This window comes from Trichomycterus rosablanca, chromosome 19 (genome assembly GCF_030014385.1).
Source record: "Trichomycterus rosablanca isolate fTriRos1 chromosome 19, fTriRos1.hap1, whole genome shotgun sequence".
Lineage (NCBI taxonomy): Eukaryota > Metazoa > Chordata > Actinopteri > Siluriformes > Trichomycteridae > Trichomycterus > Trichomycterus rosablanca.
The window spans coordinates 8,372,561-8,394,739 of record NC_086006.1 but is presented as its reverse complement, the minus strand read 5'-3'; the positions used below and the strand labels follow the sequence as shown (position 1 = coordinate 8,394,739).

General features: G+C 39.2%; 1 protein-coding gene across 1 annotated transcript; it reads right to left on the bottom strand.

Annotated features, from left to right (window-relative positions):
• Nucleotides 1-15,501: 15,501 nt before the first annotated feature.
• LOC134333701 (ERBB receptor feedback inhibitor 1) lies at nt 15,502-20,413 on the bottom strand. Its single transcript, XM_063015828.1, has 3 exons — nt 20,042-20,413; nt 18,628-18,710; nt 15,502-16,701 (listed from the first exon to the last, which is right to left on the bottom strand). The coding sequence occupies exons 1-3, from the start codon at nt 20,086-20,088 to the stop codon at nt 15,800-15,802; spliced, it is 1,032 nt and encodes a 343-aa protein (XP_062871898.1). The 5' UTR covers nt 20,089-20,413; the 3' UTR covers nt 15,502-15,799.
• Nucleotides 20,414-22,179: the final 1,766 nt, after the last annotated feature.

Genomic DNA, 22,179 nt, shown 5'->3' with positions numbered 1-22,179 from the left:
AGTTACACAAGATTCATCAGTTCACAAGGTTATATCAAACACAGTCTTGGACAATTTTAGTGTCTCCAGTTTACCTCAATTGCATGTCTTTGGACTGTGGGAGGAAACCGGAGCACCCGGAGGAAACCCAAGCGGACAACATGCAAACTCCACACAGAAAAGACCCGGACCGCCCCACCTGGGGATCAAACCCAGGACCTTCTTGCTGTGAGGCGACAGTGCTACCCACGTAGCCACCGTGCCGCCCTCGCCCTAAAAAGGCAGAGATTTCTCAAGATTCTCTAAAATGCTTTAATAATGATCTTCCATTGAGAAATGTTCTTTATGTAAATTTTAACAAAGTGGTGGATCCTCCCTCAATACCCAATCATGATGCACTTACCTGTTATCACAATGCTTATTGTGTGATGTTTACATTTACATTTACTTTTTCGGCATTTAGCTGACGCCTTTATCCAAAGCAACTTACATTACAGTTACATTATACAGCCTGAGCAAGTGAGGGTTAAGGGCCTTGCTCAAGGGATCGACAGCAACCTTCTGATTACTAGTCCAGTACCTTAACCACTAGGATATGACTTGCCCAAAATTGTTTCACAATGCATTACAAAAATAAGTGTTTCTTTTCCCAAATAAGTTGGTGAGTCAAAGTAATTTCTTTGTACCCTTGCTATATCACACTTGCTGACTGGACTCATGAGTTGCTATATCACACCTGGACTCATGAGTTAAATCAAGACTATACTGTGTCTGTCCCTGGCCATCCAGGATTGGGAACAATACCACTGCCTCCTTTATCCAAATATGTAATTACATTACTATTACATTTATCTGTTTGTAAGACAAACGTCAGCCCTGTCACGCTGATGAAGGAAACAGACAGTGGGGTCACAAGGGGTTGCATGCAGAAACAAAAGAGCAATACCCAGCAACAAAGCAAAAAGCATGGGCAACATAAATGCAGAATCAAAACAGAGAGAGTGATAGCAGGTGCATCGGATCATACAAAGCCTGTCATCTTGATGTTTGACTTCCTCGTGACACATTTAGCATCGGAGTGCAGCTGGAAGTGGTTAAGGGTGTTAAATCATGGGTCTGGTAATGGCATCTTGTCATCATAGATCACAGCGAGCAGAGGAAGGAATGTTTGTGAGGAAGAGCCCATCACTCTCACTTTTCACTCACATACAGTATAAATACAAATGCACACTTACATTGTGTAGAGGATCCAGTTAAAACTGTAGAAACTAGAACTAGTAATTAAATCTGTCTCGAAATTATATAAAATTTAGAAGTTTTTTTTTGTTAATAAAATAGATAGTAGCATCTCTACAGCTCCTTAGAAATTTTAGGAAGATGCACACCGAATCTTTTAACGATTTGATGTATGTGTAAGAAGCATTTCAAATATACACTGATCAGCCATAACATTAAAACCACCTCCTTGTTTCTACACTCACTGTCCATTTTATCAGCTCCACTTACCATATAGAAGCACGTTGTAGTTCTACAACTACTGACTGTAGTCCATCTGTTTCTCAGCATGCTTTGTTCATGCTGTTCTTCAGTGGTCAGGACTCTCCCAGGACCACTACAGAGCAGGTATTACTTGGGTGGTGGATCATTCTCAGCACTGCAGTGACACTGACATGGTGGTGGTGTGGTAGTGTGTGTTGTGCTGGTATGAGTGGATAAGACACAGCAATGCTGATGGAGTTTTTAAACACCTCACTGTCACTGCTGGACTGAGAATAGTCCGCCAACCAAAAACATCCAGCCAACAGCGCCCAGTGGGCAGCGTCCTGTGACCACTGATGAAGGTCTGGAAGATGACCAACTCAAACAGCAGCAATAGATGAGCGATCGTCTCTGACTTTACATCTACAAGGTGGACCAACTAGGTAGGAGTGTCTAATAGAGTGGACAGTGAGTGGACACGGTATTTAAAAACTCCAGCAGCACTGCTGTGTCTGATCCACTCATACCAGCACCAGCATAATACCTGCTCTGTGGAGGTCCTGACCATTGAAGAACAGGGTGGAAGCAGGTTAAAAAAAGTATGTAGAGAAACAGATGGACTACAGTCAGTAGTTGTAGAACTACAAAGTGCTTCTATATGGTAAGTGGAGCTGATAAAATGGACAGTGAGTGTAGAAACAAGGAGGTGGTTTTAATGTTATGGCTTATCAGTGTATGTTTAAAAATGAAATTAATAGTTAAAAATATGACACCACAAATTTAAACCATCAGTTTTTGTTGCAAAGCTGTTGTTGCCAATAACAGCTATGAGATGTTAACAGTAAATAAATCATTAGCTTTTGTAGCATTGTGGTTTGATCGTGACCCATTCCTTCTAGCAAGCCTTTTTCAATTCCCCAAACTTACCAGGGTCCTTCTAAAGACCCCTAATTTTAGGATGTCAGGATTTCAGGATTTGAATACCTTATATAGTAGTCATTGAAATGAATTACTTGCAAGTCAGAAGACTGACTTGCATGCTAGCAACTAAAAAACAAAAATACAGATTAGAAGTAGCTTTATTTTAAGTCTATATGAAACCAGTAGTTCCACAGATATGCTGTCATACAACAATAAAATGATTACATTTATACCAGCGCTGGCGGTTCCACGGATCTAAAGAGGCTAAATGCCCCGTCAGGGTCTATAAAAATACTATATATTATTCCCAATCTATATCCCATTCGGTGGTAAAAATGTACCATGAAAGTACTCAAGATGCTACCATATGTGGAGCATGTGATCACAATGCTGAGGCCAGGTGGAGGGTAACAGGAACTACCATCATACCATATCATGCCTGTTGGCCTTTCACACCATACAAACCTTTTGTGTGTGCTGGACATTGAGTTTGCCTATGGTATGTGTGTAAAAGCATAATGAAGGTCTGGACCTAATAGGAGGTCATGCTGTGTTAGGCTCAGAACACGCTGCATCCTTCAACCCCAGCAGTGCTATCATGCCCCATCCTGCCTAATGGGGTTAAAGGGCATTGCACCTTTTGCTCCAGAATCAACTCTTCTTCTTCTGGCTAATTTTTTAAACAGCTGACTTTAGGAAATGAATTAGGGTAAGGTCTGAAAGATTTACCCAAGTCATCCATTTACAACCCCAAATCAGAAAAAGTTGGGACAGTATGGAAAATGCAAATAAAATAAAAATGCAGTGTTTCTTACCTTAACTTTACAAAGTGGTAAATACTTTACTGTCCCAACTTTTTTTGGAATGTGTTGCAGATCTGAAATGCAGGAATGAATGTTTATTAACAAATGAAATTAAGTTGAGCAGATAAAACATGAAATATCTCGGGTTCATCCTGTCTGCAATCAAATTAAAGTCAAAGAAACTGTGTTTTTTTGTTATTTGCTTTTTCCATGCCGTCCCAACTTTTTCTGATTTGCGGTTGTATATTTCACCTTGTTATTGTAATTGTAATATATTTTCTTTATTAAAATAGTATATAGATAGGGCTGTTCAGGTGGCGCAGCGGTAAAAACACACGCTGCAACCAGGCTGGGATCTCGAATACATCGTATCGAATCTCAGCTCTGCCTTGCCGGCTGAAGGCTGAGCCGCCACATGAACAACGACTGGCCGGTTGTTCAGGTGGGCGGGACTAAGCCGAATATGGGTCTCTCGCTGTCAGACTTGTGCAATCTGGTGCAGTTACGACCTCTGCTGGCTGATTAGAGGCGCCTGCACAGAGATGAGGAAGGAGTGCTCTTAGGGCGTGTCTCTCCATATACAACGCTAGGTGGCACAACACTCGTCAATGTGTGGGTGATGAGATGCATGTGGCTTGCTGCCCACGTGTCGGAGGGGGCATGGGTTAGCTTCGATCTCCTTGGTCAGAGCAGGGATCAGCATAGGCAGAGAGGAAGCATGATGCATTTGGGCAACTGGACGTGCTAAAGGGGGTGAAAAAGGGGAAACATTCATTCAAAAGTATATAGATAGATAGTATATTAACTAATAGCTGTTATATAATAGTTAATAGTTAATTTTAATTTGCTCTTAATTGCATATAATGAATTCTAAAATCAAAGACAAAAGCTTAATTTTGTGGTCATTTTGTGTTTTTATGGTGGGGGTATTTACATTTTCAGCATTTAGCAGATGCCTTTATCCAAAGCAACTTACAACTGAGACTGTATATATTGCAAGCAATTGAGGGTTAAGGGTCCAACAGTGGCAACCTGGCAGATGTGGGGCTTGAACCAGTGACTTTCCAGTTACTAGTCCTGTACTTTAACTGCTGAGCTACCACTGCCCTTACGGCAATTTCTAGTTTCTAGTTTGTGTACCCTTTTCTGCCAATGCAGACCTTTACCATTACCCAAGAGCGTCGCCCCCATGACATACTTAATCATCCACAGTCATCTACCCAAACAATGGACACATCTCACCACATGCTAGGACAAGACACACTCACACATGGGCCAATTTGGAGTAAGTAGCTAATTGTTTTTAGCTCCATGGTAGCTCCTCGTTTTGGGTGGTGGAGGAAACAGGTGTACTTGTAGCATATTAAACCCTTACAAGCAATGACAGGAGACAAGGCTCAAACTCAGAATCCCAAAAATCGTGTATCTATGTGCACCATGTACCAGCTATAAATATGAAGCAACACAAGGAGTCATTGGGTTGCCAGTGCTGGTATTAGAGGGTGAAACCCCTTCTAAAATACATATTTTAAATGTTATAAGCATGTAATGGGCTGCTTGCTTTGTGCCATAATCAGTTAGTAAAGCCTTTCTATAGAAAATGTCAGAAAAGAAAAAGACCTGTTTAATGGAGATGAAAGTAGCACAGAAGATTTTACAAGCTGCCTCAATTGGTTTCAGTAAATCAATCTGAAAGAAATCACACGAGCCATGTGAAGTGAATTCTTACTGTTGGACTTTACACACTGAGCATGTTGGAATAAAAGTAGCTTTGCTGATTAAAAAAATTTATTTCTCTAATTTAATTAATTTAATTAATTTATGGTCATTTGCAGTCTGCAAAGCATTAGGCTTGTAGTTTAATATTAATATTAATATTTTTAATACAGTAAGTAAGTATTCAGACACCTATTTACAACATTTAGCAGAGACATTTATCCAAAAAACGTACGATTATGACTGAATACAGTTCACATTTGATGGTTAAGGCCCTGCATTGAGGCCCAAAAGTGGCAACTTGGTAGCATTGGGGTTACGTACCTTAACCGCTGTGCTATAATCTGACATAGTGTGTCTTTATTGTGTTGTGGATTTGATCTTTAATTTATATAATTCAATATTTACTCATAATTCGACACATAGTCACCCATTATATAGTTTTTTGGAAAGCAGTCAGACCCTGTATTCAATACTTAAAACCTTAATTTATGTAGTCCTCAGGTCTGTCCACAGATGTTTAAGGGGTTTAAGTTTGGGATTTATCTGTGTATAGCGATTCCATACTAGAAAAACTATTTTACAGTCTGCCAGAACATACTCTAAGGTTTTAATAACAGCTAATCTGGTGATTTGGGAGGCCAGAACATAGATAAAATCCTCAGATTTTAGCAGTATGTATTGGTATTAATTTTGCAAAGTGTGTTTGCACCACAGGGTGCAGCTGATTTGTAAAACTGCCCCTTAAAGAACAATCGTTTATAACATATGGAACTATTGAAACCATATCTGTCCACTAGAGGGCCGCCTTACCCAAATTATAGAACCCTCTCACACACACACACACACACACACACACACACACACACACACACACACACACACACACACACATTTGCAGTCAATTGCCATGCCTGGCTTATAACAGGACTGTATGTACACCTAAACATTGCAAGTCCTGCTGTGTTCCTGATTATCTGTGTATTTTTATGCTTTTTCTGGACCTTGTTTGTTTGTTAGGATTTTGGTAACTGAACTGTAAGACTGAACTCCAATTACATTGCTCCAATTTGGGTATATTCAGTCTTTCCGGTGCATTCTGGCAACCCCTGTTACTTGCTTGACACCCTTTTTTGACATATACAAAGCTGCCAGCTGCTTCTTTACACCGACCAGCAGTGGATTCTCACTGAGAGCCATAAACCATACATAGGACCATACAGATGTTTCATTTATCACACCATGCTACTTTTACTATTACTCAGAGGTCCAGTATTTGTGGTTCTTTACTAAGAACTAAGTTATTTAATAGATCTTTAATTTAGCAAAATATTCAGCTGTCCTTTTGGGGCATTGTGAGTGATACACCTACAATTAAGGCACTTAATTAAAATGTTTTGGCTATTTTGAAACTCTGTGTTGTATTTTGTTTCTTAAAAATGTTAAACATTAAAGTGCTTACTGTCCAAGCTCTGTTTTAAGTTAATATATTCTATTAAACAATAATCAATCTAGTAAAACTCACCTGTTCAGTCGTGTTTTTGATTATTTGGTCACTTCGGTGTCTAACCCTATTTTTATTCTTTGTTCTGATTTGTTTATCACCTGTAGTGTTTAATGTTTGGAATTTCATACCACAGTGGTGAATTCCATACATGCAAAATACAGTTATTTGCTCTTAAAAACAGGCTTGGCACTTAAATGAAGGCCCAACTTTCATGGGGATACATTTTGAAGACCTTTGTAATCAGTCTAATATAATTTGAGCCTATACTACCACCTGCTGGACAATAAGGACGGTGTAACCAAAGTAAATACAATTCTTTACATCATTTACATCACAGGCTAGCTGTATTCTTTTAGAAACCTATGTTTTGGCCCAGTACTATTGAAAAATAATGATGTATTTTATTCATTTAATTCTTAATTCATTCATCCTCAACACTGGCCGCAAGGCAGAACTGCACCCTAAATAAGATTTTTAAAAATGTATTGCATGGCATGACTTGCTATTCCTGTTATTTACTCATTCACGAAGGTAAGATTTGGAGCAGCCAAGAAGGAAGGAAGGAAGAACCTTGAGAAACCCACAGAGACAATAAACAAAGGATCAAACACCCACACTACCACACTATTTTAAGTCACAAAATTAATGCTTGCCATCAAAGTCAGCAGTCCTAAGTTTCCACAGGAACACTATGTCACAATCTTAGGACATTTTTGCCAAAGCTAAAGGAAAATCTGTTGTTGAATTTTTTCAGTCTAGAAAGAGTGACAAAGCAATGTCTGAGGCCCTAGAACTCCACTGAACCCTACCATTATCTTCAAATGGCAAAAATTTGAAACAGTGATTAAACTCATCCACAACTACAACTAATAACTGAGTTTTACAGTCTTGAGTACAATCTACAGTTCATCCAAAAAGTCACACAATATCCCCCAAAATAAGTGCCTGTAATCTCCATTCATGGGAGGGTAACTAGTAGGAAAACCACTATTAAATAAACATCAGTGCTCGTCTGGCATTGGCAGAATAGCCTGTTAATGATCTCCAAACCTGTATAGTATAATGTTCTATAGACATAACCAACTAAAATGTCACATTTTGGACCCTTAATGTCCAAACAAAACCTACTGTAGTTTAAAAGGTCTAAAGCTTTCTAAAAACCTAGGACTAAACCACAATGAGCCTTAACTTTAAATATAACAAAAGATCTCAGAATGTCTCAGAAGACTGCAGATGTCTCTGGCTTTAGCTGAAGTCAGTGGTCATGATTTTAATATTCAACAGAATATACAATAATTTATTATTTAATTGACTAGGAAGAATTTGAGCAACTGCCAAGCAAAAAACATCTGCATTTATTTGACATTTGCAGAAAAGACCATAAACAATCCCCAAACCTTTGGAGTAAAGTTCTATGGGCAGACCAATCAAATTGAAGACATCATGGTCTTGGGGAAATGCTATTTTGTTTCACTATGTACTTGTGTATTGACAATAGCATATAAGTAATTGTATATAGTTCAGCGACAGTGCAGTGGTAACCTAGTGGGTAGAGCTTGTGGGTTTGAAAGGTGCTGTACAGTGGCTGCTCCTGTGGGCTGACCCCAGCTTTAAAACAAGCTGGAACATGTAGGAAAATAATTTTGTTGTACTGTACACATGTATATTTATTTATGACAAATACGGGCATTCCATCTGTCCTAGATCATAAAGCCTCTGAAACATAAAAAAGCAAGAACATAATGTTTGGAAGATTACACCAACATGGCCATTGTGTGGGGGTGCTTTGCTAGGATCTTTGCTTTTTGCTTTGGATCTGTTATTGAACTGATGACTTCCATTCTCTACAAGACAATTACATAGGGTGACTGCAAGGCATTGGTTCAAAAGCTGGGTGCCACATAGCACGAGGGTCCTGGAAACCTGGGTTCCAAACTCTTTTGTTTTGTTGCTGCTTGTACTTAGGAGATTGTAGCCATTGATTTGAATTACATTTAAAGCTTTAGCAGAGGCTTTTATTCAAAGTGACTTACAATTATGAACACAATTTGAGCAATTGAGGGTTAAAGGGCCTCTCTTAACAGTGGCAACTTGGTGGGGTTAAGGCTTGAACAGGCAACCTCCAGATTACTAGTCCAATAGCTTAACCACTCTTTTTGACTGAACAAACTCATTAAGAGGGCCGGCTCTGTCCTGGGGAGCCCCTTAGACCCAGTGCAGGTGGTGGGAGACAGAAGGATGTTAGCCAAGCTGGCATCCATGCTGGAGAACGACTCTCACCCCATGCATGAGACTCTGGCAGCACTGGGCAGCTCCTTCAGTGACAGGCTGCTTCACCCTAAATGTGGGAAGGAGCGGTATCGCAGGTCCTTCCTTCCTGCTGCTGTTAGATTATACAACCAGCACTGCTCCAGATAGATCACACACACACTTTAAATTATTATTCATTAAAATGTGCAATTTTTTCCCCATGTGTAACTATTACAATGTGCAATATTCTCACGTGCAGTTATTTGTAAATATTTGTAAATATTTTTAGAGTTTTTCTGACTTTTTATTATTATTGTTATACATTGTACTATTTTTATTTTTTATTTTTTTATCGTCTATTTTTTGTACTGAGTGCTGTACTATCCCTTTGCTGCTGCAACAATGTGAATTTCCCCATTGTGGGACTAGTAAAGGATTATCTTATCTTATCTTATCTTAGTCATTCAAATTTCTAACACTAGAAATCATATAACTGATGCATTGGAAATACAGTACTAGTAATTTATGTTTCTGATTTACTTTGATTTCTTTAACTGGTCTTTTCTATCCTAAGTCTTAGGCTGTAGACGTCACTTGTAACAAGATTTTTAATGTTCCCCTAAAAACACAGCACAGAGACCCAACCCTTTTGTTATAAGTCCCTAATTTTGGCTGCTTTTAGAGTGGCTGCAATGTTATATGATATTTAATATGGGCAACTTTAAAAATAAGGCATTATAATCAAATATCATAATAAAAAATAACAAGTTTTGAACATTTATTAAACTAAACTTCCCACATCTGATGTTAAATTTTGATGCCCAACAAACAGTGGGAATTCAAACAGAGGAGGGGGCAAAGAATACCTTTAACATTCCAATTAACTGAACTGGCACAGTAAAGTGACCACAATGTGACTGCCTGATGACTCAATACAGGCACTAGATAAAGTGGACTGAAATGAGTCCAGCTTATTAAAGACAACACATCCTTGTAACATTTGTCACTTTGGTGTGCTGGTAGTCAGAGGAAGTGAGTCAGGCAAAGTTTAACAATCTGTTCATTATGACTGCTCAGGACAAAGAACACAGATAAAGCCACACTGCATCCGTAACAGCCCATCCACGACCTCTAAATACATCCTATAAACTGATAACGTCCTGTGAGAACCAGCTTAATCCATGAACCTCAGTGGAAGGGTCAAAAACACATCAGGTGTTCGTAAAGCTTAACAACAACAAAACATGTTCTAGGAAACGATGTTCTGCAAACATGCTGAGACAGTAAGCAAGTGTGTGTTTTGTTTTTTTAACAGACTGAAGTAACACAAGTACAAAGTCCAATGTAATGTCCAAAAAACTGGAAACACTGCCATCCACTAATGTAAAAAAATAATAATAATAATTCAAACCAAATTGGGGTCCTGGATTGGTGCTAATTCAAATTCAAAGCTCTGCTATCGGCAGGCCGAGCGCCTATACGAACAATGATTGGCTGGTCTGAGGGAGGAATGCCAGAGATATTTCCGCTGCATTTCCGATCTCTGTTGGCTGATCAATGACGCCTGCACAGAGACAGGAGAAAATGGAGATCGGTGTGTGACTGTGACTCTCTGTGCGCAGTACGGTTCTCCATATGAACCCGCTTCATGTAAGTGAATTATAGGAGGAAAATGCACTAAAAAATATACAAATAAATAAATCAAATCAATTCCCATTTTATTATTAGTATTATTATATATTATATAATTATAAATTCTACATTATTAAACTGTATATTACTGTATATTATTATGTAGTTTAATAATATTATATTACTATATATTATTATTAATTTATTATTATATAATTAAACTATATTATTTTGCTCTTCCTACAAGGACAGATTTTTGAAAAGACATTTTATATATTTGCCAATGTTTGAAATGTCTAATTTTAATTGTTTGGTATGCACTTATAAGTGATTCATTCTCAACAAATATTCATTAAGTGTTGACCTAAGATTAAGTCATAACTGCAGATATGCAAGGGTGTTACTTAGAAGTACATATTGAGTACATGTGCATAGGTGGGATCCCAAGATCACCAGAGGAACATATCAACATGGGAGCATCATAATATGGATCTGTTTCATTACAAGTCCTTGAAGGCCCCACAATGAATTGGCATTTTGTCTGGGGTATGCCTAGTGTTTCCAGGTTAACCAGGTCCCACCTCAATCCTGACCAGGTCAAAGCAGTGGTAAAATATGAAAATAAACAAATTAAAGAAATGATTTTTTTTCTCTTTTTCTCCCGATTTTTGCGTCCAATTGTTACCCCTGCTTCCTCTCCACTGGAGCTAACCCCCGCCCCGATTGAGTAGAGCGAGACTGACACACGCCCGCTCCAACACATGTGCAGTACCGACTGCATCTTTTCACCTACACGAGGCGAGTTCATATGTGGATCAGCTTTGTGCACGGAGAGCCACACTTTGATCGCATTATTCCCCGACTGTGTGCAGATGCCATCAACCAGCCAGCAGAGGTCGTAATTCGCTTAATGAGTAGTCCCTGTCCGACTTTTCCAACCCTATGAACGACAAGCCAATTGCTGTTCATGCAGCCGCCCCAGCCCAGCTCAGACAGATGGCAGAGCTATGATTCGAACCGACGAGTTCGAAATGTCAGCTCTGGTGTGCTAGTGTGTTTTACCGCTGCGCCACCTGAGCGGCTTGAATCGAATAATTTTAAACTAAAAAGACTGGGTTGTTTTATATATGCCCTCCTGTCTGAAGATCGGTGTGCAGTAATATCTCTACTGCTACTTTTAATGAAAACATCTGCTAAAAATAAATGAAAAGCTTGTAAAGTGAATTTATTATTAAAAATTAAAGCTTATACTAGCTAATACTAAACTTCTACATTTTAAAAACAACTCTGTACAATAATAAGAACCACTCAATCCCATTTACTGATAAATAAGTCACTTTATTTCTTTAAATAGAACACAGTAAGGTGAAAAACTACAAATACACATAAAGACATAAAGACAAGTGCAATGCAGTGCAATAACAGCAAAACCTGTTAATGATCATGAGCCTTCGCATGTGAATAAATAAGCCACGGATAAATACAATTTCAGCTTTTGTTACACTGAAGATATGAAAAACTATCAGAGTCTGATAAAGCATGTAAACAAAAGTAGAGTCACGTGACTGGCTTAATCATTGATAATAATCAAACCAGCGAACGAAGTAAATAGCAACGGTAAATGGGTGGGTGAATACACGACATGTACGTGTTAAAGTACACGCTACTTCAGGGTCATAAAGAGCGTTGACCTTTCCTCATTCGGCTCAAATGGTTTAACAGTTTAGCAATCATTGCTTGAACTGCAAAAGCTAAGGTATATAAATCTTCAGCTATTGTAATTCTTTCATCATGATTAAAATCTTAAATGTTGTTTGTTAATAATCATTAGAACACCTGTTTAAATATTAGCTCAGTAATGAATTGTGTTATTTCAATTTACATTGCTTACTACATTACTTTTAGGTGTAACTGAATCTCTATCTTAGCAATGTAATAATCTGTACACACTCTATATGGCCAAAAGTGAGACACCTGACCATGAGCTTGTTGGACAGCCACTCTTCTGACAAGGCTTTTCACAAGACATTGACCTATGTCTGTGGTGCTGGGCACCAATGTTGGTCAATAAAGCCTCAAGTGATATTCCAGTTCATTCCAAAGCTGTTCAGTTGGGCTGAGGTCAGAGCTCTATTCAGGCCACTGGAGTTTCTTCAAACCAAGTTTTTCTTCATGTCTTTATAGACCACGTGACTATCTGCACAAGGGCACATTCATGTTGGAACAGGAAGCCTTCCTTTTATATATATATATATATTTTGTTTATGCATTTTCTCCTTTTTTTCCTCCCTTTTTACCGCGTCCAATTGCCCGATTGTGTCATGCTTCCTCTCCACCAATGCCAATCCCTGCTCTGATTGAGAACGAAGCTAACCCACGCCCTCTCCGACACGTGGGCAGCAGCCGTATGCATCTTTTGACAAGTGCAGTGCAGCTCAGCACTGTCAGCACTCTTTTCTCATCTCTGTGCAGGCGCCATCAATCAGCCAGCAGGGGTCATAATTGCATGGGTTATGAGAGAGTCCCTATCCGGCTTAATCCCACCCCTATCTGAACAACAGGCCAATCGTTGTTCACGTGGCTTCTCAGCCCAGCCGGCAGGCAGGCAGAGCTGAGATACGATACAATGTATTTGAGATCCCAGCTCTGGTTCCAGAATGTGTTTTTTTACTGCTGCGCCACCTGAGCGGCCGGCAGGAGCCTTCCTTAACAGGAAACAAAGTGGGAAGCATAGAATTTCCTTTATATAATTGATTTAATACACCTGCTGGAAACTGTTGAACTGTGGCTGAAACGCATGAATTACTTTCAATACTTTTGTCCAAATAGTGTATGACACATGTAGTGCAGACGGATTCAATGGCACTTGTAATAAGCTCAAGAAGTTCCCACCAGAGTCTTGTGTGGTCCTATTTGCAGCATTACTACTATGTATTACTTTATAATAACAAATAGAACTTGTGACTAGAAACGAGTGATTTCTGAGTGGCACTAAGCTATTTGCAGCCTGAAGCTGGGTGGCCTGATTTCTGGAAGGCATACGTGTCCCTCTCACTGATCATGTCAAGCCAGCTAATCCTTGAATTCATATATTTTGGACAGTTGGATTATTCCTCTAGTCTTTAACATGGCAGGGTATAAGATATATTTCCCGCATACATTCAAGTAAAGGGGATTGGTTTGCCCAGTTCTCTATCCGAAATACTTGCTGGCAAATGTGATATTTCTGCTATCTTCTATGGTTAAGCTGCACGGTTGCAATAATTACAAGTTTGGTGCAGAAAACCGTGGGGTTAAATCTTGCAACTGTTGCAGGGATTTGTTAAATAGGCACATGCTGATTCCTGGAGGGACTGAATAATACGACAGAGCAAGAGTGTGCAAATTCCAGTCCTAGGAAACACCCTGTTTTAACACTGGTCACCACAGCTCTTATTAATCATCACATTATCATGGTCTTGTTCTTATAGACACAATTTACAATTACTGGAATAAACCTTTATGTACAAGCACAATTCTAAATATTTATAATAAGCTTTATACGTTGGGTTTGTCCACAGATTTATGCATACAGGTTTATCTTTGAAAAGTGTCGCAAACCATGTCTGAGCACTTTCAATTCATATTCATTCCACTTCTGTAAACTGCCAACTTGGATACGTTAAGTAAACTAGGGATGTAACGATGCACCACAAGACAGTTAATAACCGATTCAAAAATTCCACGATTCAAATCGATTTGACATGTACTGTATAATGAATCGATATTCACTTTAAACAGCAGAGGGCACTGGCGCTATTCACCTCGCCTGGTTGACGTCACTGCCGCTGTACGCCTGGTTGCCAAATTGGGCTTAATTCAAAATTGTTTCGCATAATTTTTACCTACCTCAGAAATAAAAGGGCATTCATTATTTAGATAAATAAAAGATAATCACAAATACAGTATTTTATTTTCTTTTTTTAAACAGAATAAAAGGAAATTTTGTCATCATTTGTCTTCAATTTCAGTTTAAAAAAATCAGAAAAAAATCATATCGTGAACCCAGTATCGTGAATCGCATCGTATCGCGGGTCAACTGTATCGTTACATCCCTAAAGTAAAACAATATTTTTTTGACTTATTAGTATATGTCTGAGAATTTGATGACTAATAATAATACACCTATAAGAATAATCACTACGACGTCTGCTTTCTGTTTATATAAGTCTTTCTAAAGCCTGGTAAATATGACATTGTTCATAACTGAAAACCCTGACAAGTCGAACTTGTTTTTGGGTCTGTAGTGTTACTAATTAAAAATTTGTGTTTTATTATTAATAAAATATTGTTGATAATGTTTTTACTTAAAGGAGCATTTGCTTGGCTAAAGAAATGTAAACACTGAGATTTGAATAATAATAATAATAATAATAATACATACATACATACATACATATATACACCGACCAGACATAACAATATGACCATTGACAGGTGACGTGAATAACACTGATTATCTCTTCATCACGGCACCCACATTTTATCCTCAAAGTTGATGTGTTAGAAGCAAGAAAAATGGTTTTGAGTTTGACAAGGACCAATCAAATTGTGATGGCTAGACGACAGGGTCAGGATGCACTATGGGAAGAAGGCAAGCCGGCGGAGGCATTGTGATGCTTTAGGCATGTTCTGCTAGGAAACCTACTTTGACACGTACCACCTACCTAAGCATTGTTGCAGACCATGTACACCCTTTCATGGAAACGCTATTCCTCTTTCAGCAGGATGATGCGCCCTGCCACAAAGCAAAACTGGTTCTGGAATGATTCGAGGAGCACAACAACGAGTTTGAGGTGGTGACTTGGCCTCCAAATTCCCCAGATCTCGATCCAATCGAGCGTCTGTGGGATGTGCTGGACAAACAAGTCCGATCCATGGAAGCCCCACCTCACAACTTACAGGAGTAGGATCTGCTGCTAACATCTTGGTGCCAGATAACACAGTGGATCCATGCCTGTTTTGCCAGCAAAAGGGGGATCAACACAATATTAGGAAAGTGGTCATAAAGTTATGCCTCATCAGTGTATGATAAATGAATCGCCAATAGTCTAATAATATTTTTTAGAACATTAGCTTAGCAGATTTGCAACACTTCAAAAATAACCCATTTATATTATTAGATTTTGGTGCTCATTTGAAACAGAGTATAAGACCAGCTTATACTAACCAGTGTTACAAGTAAACCATCACTAAAAAGCTGTAAATCCTTCAAAAAGTTTAGTAACACTAAAGCAAGGACAATAAAATAACATGTAAATCATAATGACACTGTTCTAACACACACACACACACACACACGGCTCCACTATGTCCAGCATTTATGACCTAACTTTCTTTTAGTGCTCTAGGTGCAAGCTGAGGTGGCCCTGTGTAGTGAGTAATAAAACTAACCTGAATACTGTAAGTACTAGACAAACTTTGTCCTGCAAGTAAAGGCCGGATTGCTACCTGGGTAAACAACCCCATTAACTTAACATCCACTGTGCACAGCTTCTGAATCAGACTCCTTAAAGAATCGTTCGTACTTGTCCAAGTAGCCCGGCCGGCGAGGGAGAAGGAAGTAATGGGTTGCACTGGCCTTCTTTCCATCTTCCATGATGGGCAGTATGCATGGGGTACATGCCGCCGACAATCCCTCGCAGTTCGCAGGTCTGTGCTGAGCTTTACTGACGTATTTAGGATTAGGAGCAAAGCTTTGAGTAGGAGGCATGACTCCATTGACATAAATGGGAAGGTTTTTGGGACTAGCAGCTCGTTGGACCCTGTGGAAGATGGGCTGCCTGGGTGGAATCGCAGGAGGCTCGTCCACATCTAGACCTGTAGTCTTTCTGGTCCGGGGAGGAATGGGGACACGAGGAGGGACTTCAGGCTTCTCGTGTGCTTGGAGATTCTGGAGGTTAGGAGGCTTAAACGAGGCCGCAGGACCCGAGTTGGAACGACACAGCCTGCGCTGAGGCCTCTCCTGCTTCATTACTTTTTCCCTCTCGCATTTCAGTTTATTGGTTCTTTCCAGCTCTTGTGGTCCATCACAGTACGCGAAGTTGATCTGGCCAGACTCGCGGAGACTCCGGCGGTTTGGCAGACCATACTGAAAGGCTGAAGCTTTAGAGGAACGTTCAGGCAGAAGTAGTTGGCTTTCACTGGTGCTGGAAAAGAACTCCACTTCGATGTCCGCTGCTTCATCAGACGACAGGTCCCCCATGTCCGGGAGAGGAGGAAGAGGTTTAGAGCCTCTTCTAGAAAAATATGAAGGCACCTGTTCAGAGAAGGACAGTTTCTGGAAAGATGGAACAACCTGGTCTCCCTCGGGTTGGTTCTGCAGGGAGGAGAGTTGACTGGGGTCATGGTGAAAGCTTGAGGTATACATCCTCCCTAGGAGATAACAGAACAAAATGAGCTTAACAGTGCTTGATTTTCACAATATTTACTTTATTTATCCCTTGTAGAATTGCCCCAGTTTGGGTATATCTAGTGGCTGGCCGAGGAAGGTATCTCTTATGTGCCCAACCAGGTCAGTGGTACTGCCCAGACTCTTTGCAGTGGTGGCTTAGTGTATTAGACTTCGGCGCCACCAGAGCGCACTAACAGAAGTTTTATTGCCTGACTTGTAGTTGCATTGAATTCCAACAACATTTGACATTTGCACTACATAGACTCTACAATGCTATTCTGCTTGTCTTTTTTAAATCCCTTTAGTGTGATCAAATAAGGAAAAAAATTAAGAGGGGAAAAAAGGAAAATAGAAAAAAATAAATAAATCTTATTTTTTAAATGGTGTCTGACTATTTACAAACTCAATTCCAAAAATGTTGGGACAGTTGATAAAATAAAATAATTAAAAAAAAAACAGAAAGCAGTGATTTGAACACTTTTACAGGTATTTAACTGAAAACAGTACAATAATAAGTCATTTTTAAGTCAAGCTGGAAAAGAAAAGGTCTTTTTTTAAACTGTTGCTGCATAGTTGAAAGCACGTCTTTATTTATTATTCACTTTATATAATCGATTTATTATTTACTTATTAAACATATAGGGGTGCCCCAATTCTTTTTTTATGCCATTTCCCCCTATTTTTGCTCCAGATTTGGCACACTCAATTTGTTTTCCACTGCTGAGAGATACCCGATTGCATCCACGCGTCGCCTCTTCCGACACGTGCACAGCCCTCCTCTTCTCGCCCCTGCACTCTGCACTCTGCACAGGCATCTCTTCCGCCAATCAGAGTATGAAGATCCCACCCCACACATAGTTTGGTCACCCCCGCAGATACGGTGGCCAATTAGTATCTGCTGAAGGCACTGCCATTTGGCTAAGTTTCGAACCGAGGAGTTCAGAATCTCGGCGTTGGTGTGCTAGCGCCGCCTGGTGCCCCAATACTTTTGTCCAAATAGGGTATTTTAATTTTATCAGTACAGTACAATGCTAACTTATTTGAGAAAAAATTGTAAGTATTTATTTATTTATTTATTTATTTATTTTATTCTTTTTTTTTTGGCTGCTCCTGTATATTAGAGATCGACAGAGCAAATCATTCTGGTCAGCATTCATGAATTGGCACATAGTTCTTAATACTGGATTTAACTTTTTTAATTAAGTTAAATGTTATTTAAATAAGATTTATTTATTATTAACGTTATATAACTGATTTATTACTTATTTACAAAACATGAATTTAACTAATAAGTGTGCCCTAATATTTATACGTATTTATTTATTTACAAAACATATGAATTTAATAACTAAAATGTGTGCCCTAATATTTATACATATTTATTTATTTACAAAACATATGAGTTTAACTAAAATGTGTGCCCCAATATTTATATTTTTTTATTTTAACATTCATCAGTACAGAACAATGTTAACTTGTTTGAGAAACAATTTAAAATAGTATTTATTTATTTATTTTTTATTTTATTTATTTTTTATTTTTTTGGCTGCTCCTGTATATTAGAGTTCGACAGAGCAGATCATTCTGAGCAGCATTCCTGAATTGACGCAGTTCTTACTCCAGATATCTGATCAAATTTCTTAATACTGGATTGAACTGGATTGAACATGACTTATAAAAATGCAGCAGCAACACAACAGCGACTCCTTATCAGCCAAAAGAGTGACAATCTGTCTTCCCATAACCTTCCTAACTTCCTGAAAAACATCCGCTCTAGTCTCAGAGAACACACAGTGACCAAACTGTGCGATATGCTTCCTCCCTCCCTCCTTCCCTCCTTCCCACCTTCCCACCTTCCCACCAGTGAGTTCAGAATGTGCTGGTACAGTTTAGTACCATTCACCTACTTTCAAAGCCCACAGAGGTCGAGCTTTGCTGATGTGTTCTCAGGATGTGATCTGTGGAGTCAGCACCGAAACAGAAGTACATTCTGAAAAACACAAACAGGAGATTATCTGAATCATGTGGTACAAGATGGCAAAGACGTTCCGTACATTATCAAAATAACACAACTGTAAAACTATTATATTACCGCTGTGTGTGTTCTGAATTGCAAGTCCTATTTATTGGCCTCTATTGTACAGTCCCTGTTCCTAAAGTGTTTATGAGGCAACTGGCTTATCTAATCATGTACATTTGCATGGTCATGAACAAGGTTTTAATATCAATTCCCTGGACCCCAGCTGTACTGGGCTAGTGTAAATTACCAATGTGTCTAGTGGACATAACTGACAGTGCCTGCAGCAGACACGTCTCTGCTAGGGTGGGATGACTGGACTATGTGGGTGGAGTCTTCAAACGCTGTTTAAGGACCCTGATTAGCAGATAGAGAGGTGCCTGTGCAAAATGCATAGGTGAAAAAGGGTTCCGCTAAAGGCTGCGCGCAGGTCGGAGGAGGTGTAAGCAGCAATATATACCCTCCTCGGCTGCAATCAGGGATTCCCTAGCAGCGGGAGACAAACTGACTCAATAATGCTCAATAATTCTGATAACGTATCAGTATCTGCAGATAGTTAAGGGCAGATATGCATATCTTGGCATAATTTAAGCCAGTTTGTGATCCTGATTTTGTATTTGGTGAGGTCAAGCCAGTGGCACATTGTTGTACACCAGGATTGGCCCCCAAAACAGTTTATATTATTTTAGATAATAAAAGCTGGACCAAACAAGACCTAATAGAAAATGATGGCATAGATATAGTTTCTTTTCCAGCAAAGTGAAAGACAGGTGGAATAATAGAACTAGTCACAATAACAGCCATTGCATCATCATTAAAGCATGAGGTGTCATTATTACAAAGGTAAACGTGTAGGAAGTGCTTGAGACTAGACGCCTACACAGACACGAGTATATCTGAAGGCGGGCGGGTTAATAGAATTCGTCATTCCTCATAGCTGACGGGGAATAATGAAGATTTGTGATTCTCTGTACATGATTCCTGTGTGAACCCGCCTCGTACAGGTGAAAAGAAGCGGTTGGGTATTGCACACGAGACAGAGAGGACATGTGTTAGGTACAGTCCTCCTTGGTCAGGAGAGGGGTGTGCAGCAGTGGAGACTATTCAGCTGGGTGATCAAATATGACTAAAATTGCAAAAAACAGACTATACTCTGTGTATTTACTTAGCACAACCAATGTTATGAGATCTGTCCCTAAGTACCTAAGCTAAAATTCATCATTCAACTGTGTGAAGTGGAAAAACGCCACAGACTGCTCAGAAAAATACAACAAGCGTGTCAAACTGTGTGCATTTCCACTCACCTGTTCATCTCGTCATGCTGGTCCCAGTACGGTCGCGATGAAGCCATCCTTCGAAGATAAACGAAGAGATACTTCAGAGTATCTCAGGTCGTACTGCTCTCAGAGCCAGGCAAACCATAATCCAGCAACCCCTACACTCCATTTAGACCAAGAAGTCATTTTTCTTCACTGTAGAAAAAAAGCAAGGATTAAGGTCACTTGAGGTCACTGAATTGTCAACGTTGAAGATGTTAATAGTGTGGACTGTGGTCAAGCTATAGAGCTCTTTTTAAAAACACCATACTATGGAAAGCTTGGTTAAAGTATGATAGTTGGTCAACCTCAACCCTAAGGTACGGTTGCCGGTTGAAGTCTCACCACTGCCAGGTTGCCACTGTTGGGCCCTTGAGCAAGGCCATTAACCCTCAATTGCTTAGATTGTATACTGTAACAACTGTAAGTCAGATCACTGTTCCAAGTTCTAGCAGTGGTTTGATGGAAACAGAAGTTTACCATGGAAGTGGATCTACTTATCTATTACAGATCAATTTTTTTATTACACAAATCCAAAAGTGGGCTTATCAGGAGAGCTCTCTAAAAAATAGACTAACTGGCTTCGTCAATTACAAAGCAAAGACTCTTTGTGCCGCTTTGTGCTCCAGACTTAATGTCCAGCACTTACAACAGACTTTATCACAGACTGGACTGAACAATGAAGAACTCCAATTATTATTATTTTTTTTTTTTTGCTAGTTTTGTGTTTGTATGATTTGTTTAAATCCTATTTATTTAAATTATCCCCCAGGTCACCCAAAAAGAATGGGTCCCTGCTGAGTCTCTTTCTTCCTGTAATTTTAAGGGAGTTTTTTCCTTACCACTGTCGCCCTCGGCTTGCTCAATACGGGTTTTTGGTCCTGTCGGTCCTGGATTCTGTAAAGCTGCTTTGAAACCATGTTAATTGTAAATAAATTTTACTTGACTTGACTTAATCATATAGTCTCTGAGTCAGTCTACCAGGTCAATTACAGGTCAATCTACGCTTACTGCCACAAAAAATGCCTACCCCATCAAATGGCTCATTATGTTAGAAGCGTATAAATTCACATGACGCACAAGAAGTGTGTCCGTGGTCAATACACAGTTTTATCTGTGCCCATAGCAATACCAAACACCTTAGCCGCAAGGCATCAATGACATAAGCACTTACAAACCTTTCAAACAAAAAGTAACCTGTCCGTGTAAATAAACAAACCCATTCATGGGAGTTGGCATTTTTAGTGAAATACTGAATAGAATCAATTGAATACCAGGTACTTGTTCTACTGTGCGACTTTGTTGTGCAATGCATCACATGATTGGCTCAGTCTGAACTGGGAAAGGCTGGCGCTACAATCATTAATTCAGGCCAATATACATGAATGGAGCTAGTTTAGGGCATGAATGGTTCTTTGTGCGTTTGCGATGCTTAGAATGCCTGTTTATTTTCACCACGAAGGATTCATGCATGAGGTCAGGCCTTTGCTGAACAAGCAAGTGTGAGATATGAATGTACTAACACATGTCCATTATCACTGTTGTCCCATAGTAAAACAAACACTGGGCCTTAAGTCATCTCGACTCAAGTGTATGACACAGTAGGCGCGGGACGTACGTGCATTATTTTACAATCATGTTAACATTTAAAAACGTACATTTAAATACAAATAAAAATACTGTAACTACATACCATGGAATAAGATTACATAAGAGTAAAGCATGCCACAGATTATAATACTGATCTAATTGTACGTGAATGCGCTATTGTGAAATATCCAGATACGTGATCATCTGGTGTCATACCGTTGAGTCAAGCTGACTTAAGGGCTTGGTGTTTGCTTTACTACGAAATGGTTGTGATAATGGACAAACTGAGACCTCACCCTGGTTTAATGAGCAGGAATATGACATCATGTAGTACTTCCTGATAAAAATACATTCCACTAGCACAAACACAAAAAAATGCTATAAAATGTGGAGAATAAAATTATTACATCATTAATACATTAATACTAATCAAGAAATCTAGGTTTGCTAACAAATCACCAATAAGCCAAAATAAAATTAGAACAAATATAATTTATTTTGCGATATTTAATGGAAAAAGAGCCAAAGAAACAGTT